The 5,484-nt window shown below is 36.7% G+C and overlaps 1 protein-coding gene across 1 annotated transcript in view; it reads left to right on the top strand.

Annotated features, from left to right (window-relative positions):
* LOC109235322 (PRA1 family protein H) overlaps window positions 1-3,207 on the top strand; it is a 4,802-nt gene extending 1,595 nt beyond the window's left edge. The window contains exons 3-4 of the mRNA XM_019401386.1: window positions 2,613-2,684; window positions 2,789-3,207. Of these exons, the coding sequence (XP_019256931.1) occupies window positions 2,613-2,684; window positions 2,789-2,880 (164 nt within the window). The 3' untranslated portion in view covers window positions 2,881-3,207. The remainder of the gene's footprint in view (window positions 1-2,612; window positions 2,685-2,788) is intronic.

Below are 5,484 nucleotides of genomic sequence, written 5' to 3'. Positions count from 1 at the left end.
AAAAAAAGAGGAAAAAATGGGGTGCCACTCTCTTAAATGATTCAGGTCCCAGCATTCTATCTGTGTATATTGGTGATGAATAATATGATCGTAGCTTTGACTGTTTTATCATATGGCTTGTGATTTATCCTATGTGTTAACTGATCCTGATCTTTAAGCTTCTCTTCAACCTTTTGAATATTGTCCATATCTGTTTTCCTTCTACCAAATGGCAAACCGTACTCCTCTAGACTGGAGGCTCTTATGCCAAATTTTGGTTGAGATACAATGGTGTTCCAGAGGCATAGCATTTGCAATGTAATGGATTCTCTTAAGACCTTTCACCAAGATCACTAGAAGTCAGGATCAAGGAAAAATAATCCAACCACTAAGCTAAAAGTATGTAATGAGATGGTACTACGAAATAGATCCAGATGTGAGCAATTAACTAACGAGTCCATCAAGGGGATTAGGGATATATGGTTGGTCTTCTCCAAACCTGTTCTATCTTGCTCCAAAGTATCCTTTAACTGGAAATTTTTGCGAGAATGTTAATTCAAGTAAAATGTCGTGTAAATGTCTCTATAAACAATTAACATTCATTAAAAAATGCATGAAAAGTTCATAAATTAGGTACTTGTACTGTGAATGCGTAGATTATAAAATTGATTTCTTTTTCATTATTGAAGAATGTTAGTCTCTCAGTTTTTTCATTCAAAAGTTCCTCAAGTTCTCATGATGATTGAACTAGTTCCCCCTCCCCCTCCAAATTTTGTTGATTAAGATGTTGTAGGGATGATGGGGAAGGAACTTTGTGTCTTTTACTCAAATGTTGTAAACAAGAAAAATACTGTCTTTAAATGCTTTAGACTGCAGATATAGTAGTGTCGTGTGTCGATGGGCCTGAAAGTTTCTTTTAAATAAGTGGAAAAATGATATTTGAGTAGTTCTTTTCCTTTTTGGTTTGGGTTAAGAAATCTAAAGAAAAAGAGGGGAAAGTAAAAAATGGAAGGCTTCTCCATTTCAAAAAAGAAAAAGGACGGAAGGCTTTTGTTAGTCAAAATTTTGTAAATAAGAAAAATATAGTGGAAACCGCTTTAAATGCTTTGGGCCACAAATATACTAGTTCAGGTGGGCCTTGAAGTATGTGGGAAAAGGATTTTGGCGTAGTTTCCTTTGTTTTTTTTTTTTTTAGGGATGGGGGGGGGGGGGGTTGGAAGGTAACAAAGAGGCAAAGTAAAAAGGGTAGGCTTATTTTTAATAGTCGAGGTGCACATATATTACACAGGAGATTTCCTTTATAAAAAAGGAAGACTTATAACATCTCCATATAATCTTTTGTTGTACCCACACCTTTTACCTTTTACTCAAATATTGTGCATGAGCAAAATATGGCGAAGATAGCTTTAAATTGTTTAGCTTCAGATATACTAGTGTCAATGCGCCTAAAAGTTAAAAAGAAAAAAGGTTGGGAAAGGTTTTCTCGCTGTTTTTGGTAAGAAACTAAAAGTAGAGGGAAAAATGAAATGGGAAGCTATATCATCTTTTGTTGTACTTGAAAAGTTGGTGAGATGTTGGTATCTCTTACAAAACAGTGTGAAGGATGCTTTTGGTATAGAAAAGGTTAATTGGCTCAATTCTTCCATCCCCTTAACATGATATTTTAACAAAAGATAAATTATGAGATGTGTGCCAAATCTTTATTTACCTATCCACCAAAAAAAGGTGTTATCGCTTCATAGCTGAAGGTTGACTTGGCAGAAGGTTGATTTTACTTCAAAGGATGATAAAAAGGAAAAAATAGAGTTCATTTGCTACTTGGGTAAGAGGACTACTCTTTATATATATAAAAACATGATTTTTATAACGGAGGTGTCCGGACAATCTTGCGCGCACCTCAACTATTTCACCAAGTACGTGCTATCAGCACAAGGACTACTCACGTGTATATTTCAGCATTCTCTCTGTAGTCGCAGTCTTCTTCTACTTCTTGAGTCTATAATACTTATTTTACATATTCTGTTGTTTTCTTAATTTGTTTTTTGCTTGTGTTTCTTCTTCAATCAATGACCCTCTTCTCTTCTATTGTGCGAGTTCTCTTATTCTACTTCTTCTTGACTCTGGGCTTCTCTTTTACTTCTCTTCCACTCACTTAGCAGAGTTGCTTAAAAGACTAATTATGAAGCTAAATACTGCAGAATTTTTTTATGGTTGATTTAAGTGAAATTGAATAATTATTTGATGTCCCCAAAAAAGAATAATGATTTGCGATTGTAGTTATGTTTTTGGGGTCTTGTTGAAATTACATATTACGATGTTTAATTTGAATTTTGTCACATTAGTACGGAATTAGTAACTTTAATTGCAATAAGTTATATATGTTTGATCATTTTGTGTTTGGTAATTGTCTACTTTATTTTGAAGAATCATGCGTTTAGGTTCCTTTTTTTTTAAGCCGAAGGTCCCTGTTACTGTTTTTGCGCTTCTCGTTTTTGAAACGCTTCTCAGTCTTTCAAGTGTATGTTGGCTGGATTTTGTTTCGATAGACAATTTTAAGCACTAATTTATTCTACCAAGCAGAACTTTTCTGCTACTATATAAATTTGAGAACTGAGTCTGCTTTTCTACAACAGCTACTGCAGTTATTCTATTCTGTACCAACGTTCAAATGGCTCTCATCTCAGCCATTGCTGTCAGTTATGCAGGTGGGTTAGCTTTCATGCCCAATTTGTTATTCTTACTCTTTATCGTTTTATCTTTTGGTTTAGTCTTAATTTCAAGAGCTTATGGCTAATTGATGCATTTGCAGTGATGATTCTGCATGCCTCATTTAGGAAGCTTACCCCGTCGAGACAATCAACTTCAAAAGATGGAAACAGGAGGACTCTTAGAAGTTCATAAGTGGTTATTAGTGTCAAATCATGAAATCACAGTTGTAGCTCGGAGAGAGTTCAGAACAAACATGTGGGTTAACTGTCTTGGTTCATGAGTGCATCTCTCCGTTTGAAACTGAGAGAATACTAGTTACATCGTAAGAAAATGTTTCTTTGTATTCAAATTTAGGTTGTATAAGGTTATACAAGATGGGAAAAAGAAAGATATTAGATAAGATTGTATATGGCTGTAGAACCATAAAGATGATTAGCATGAACTGCGTCCAGTATAAGTTCTGGATTCTGATTTTTCAATTCATTCGACCCCCCTCTGGGCGTGCACCATAATTTGTTATATACCATCCAAGAATGAGTGCTTATAAATTGAAAGAAGAAGATTTGTAAACTGTCACTCACCTGAAACTTGGATGAAATGACTATACCCTTCTCGTCTATTGAAGATCTGGGCATTCCACAAATTCTTTATTTTCAATTCTTTGAAAGGTCTCGTTTTCTTTCGCTTGCCCTTTTACCAAGGTTATTGACTCGTTAGGATGATCTTTCTCCATAGTTGATATGGAATAGTTTGAGATAATCACTAAGAGGAAACTTAAAATTGTTTCGAACTCACAGTAAGTGTGAAGGTTGAAGACTCCTCCCTCTTGAAACTAACTGATTCTCATATTCAATTGCTTTAGGAGCCAAAGTGAGAAGTAAGAAAGCAAAAGGAAGAAGACAAGGAGGCGGGACATCTATGGGCTAGCAGATGGGTGAATTACGCAGTGTTGGAAGCAAAGGAACATAATTATTTTAAGGCAGAATAGCCTAAATGGCACCTGTACTTGAACCACTTTGTCATGCCAGTCCCCAAATTTAGATATTTGCCAAATGAACATTTATACTCCTTCAAAACGTGAATAATAAACGCTTATCCAACGTGGCTTATCCTATGTGTCATATGTGGCTTCAGTGCGTGATTCACACGCCTGTAAGGGGCGTGAAGACAGTTTAAAAAGCCCTAACGGTAATAATTTAGCCTATTTAACAGCCATCTTCTTCTTTCTACCTTATTCTCCATTGTTGAACATTATAGAAGCTAATTTCTATCCAAATCTGATGCCTTCTTCTTTCTTTGTTAGCTTCAACTGTGAAAAATAGAATTTTATTTTCCTGTGATTCTTCGTTGCCCATCAATTTTTGCCATCTCCTTTTTTTTTGAAAGTCGGATTTTTTCTGCTTCTCCTGCAGCAAATAAGCTACTGTTGCCTCTTCTCCTTCAACAATGGGGAATGAACCTTTGTGTTATTGTGGACTTGCTGCAGATCTTAAAATGTCACGAACAACCACCAATCCTGGAAGAAGGTTCATGGGCTGCCTAAGATATGAGATTGGTGAAGGTTGTGGCTTTTTCAGATGGGTTGATCCTGCGACTGAGGAAGAACACTACAAGACTCTTCTTGCGACTTTTATTAAGAAGAGTGATCGATGCCATTGTCAAAGAAGACAAGGAAGGTCGAAGTTCAGAGTTGCTGCTATTATAATTGCGGTTGTAATTTTTCTAATGTTATCTATTATGTTATTTGTTTAGGATTGATAGTGTACTTTCTTATTTCCTGGGTTTAGGCTACATATTTTGTGTTGATGTAAAATTTTGTTCATGGAATATATTGACAAAAGCTCCATTACAGCAACAAGTACTAATATAATGGCCTGTGTTATAGGCAGTTAATAAAACATCCAAAATAAGGGAGTTGGTTTACAAAATATTGCCAACGATAGGCAGTCAACAAAAACATACATAATGAAGTAGCTTTACAAAATATTGTCTACCACATTCAACAAAAACATACATGATTAAGTCTTCAAAATATGTAAATATCAGTTGGGCACTTCAATTAATGTCTGTTGTGGCTTGGCTGATTGGTGTGGATTGTGTAACTGGTGTAGCTTGAGTGGTTGTAGCAGAGTTTGCCCTTCTGTAACTCTGTTCTTGCAGCTGCCTTTGTGTAATTGCAGATCGACCCTTCCACTTTAGTCCAGGTGGTTTGAATCTAAGTTCAATGTTGGTAGGAGCAGAACTTATGAGTGTAGAAGGATTGTGTACCACTGTGTCAGTAGTTCCAGACTGCACAAAAATAAAAGGCTGTGAGTGAGGGATTATGTAGTAAACCATAAATGTTGATTGTGTAATTGAGTGGAAATATTTACCCTCTGTATAACAGTGCCACTTGAATCAAATAGCACACTATATCCTGTTGTCTTTGGTCTCTTAGACCCTGCATTTGCACCACCTCTTCTAGGCTCATTGGTCTTCCTTTTTGAACCTCCTGCAACATTAGTTGATTGTTGTGTGCTTGGATCAGTGATTGGTGGAGTGAAGGTGCCACTTTCCATAGTTGAAGGTGCTGCTGCTAATCCAGCTGCTGCTGATGATCCAGCTGCTGGTACTGATGCACTTCCAGCTGCTGCTGATGCACTTCCAGCTGCTGCTGCTGCTGCACTTCCACCTGCTGCTGCTGCTGCACTTCCACCTGCTGCTGTTGATGAAGCATTTTCAGCAGTTTCACCTCCAACTGAACTAGTTCCAGCCCTTCCCCCTTGGTTTCTCTGCATACACATAACAAAACCATCA

Source organism: Nicotiana attenuata, chromosome 12 (genome assembly GCF_001879085.1).
Source record: "Nicotiana attenuata strain UT chromosome 12, NIATTr2, whole genome shotgun sequence".
In the NCBI taxonomy this organism is placed as follows: domain Eukaryota; kingdom Viridiplantae; phylum Streptophyta; class Magnoliopsida; order Solanales; family Solanaceae; genus Nicotiana; species Nicotiana attenuata.
This window is presented reverse-complemented; position numbering and strand designations above follow the sequence as displayed.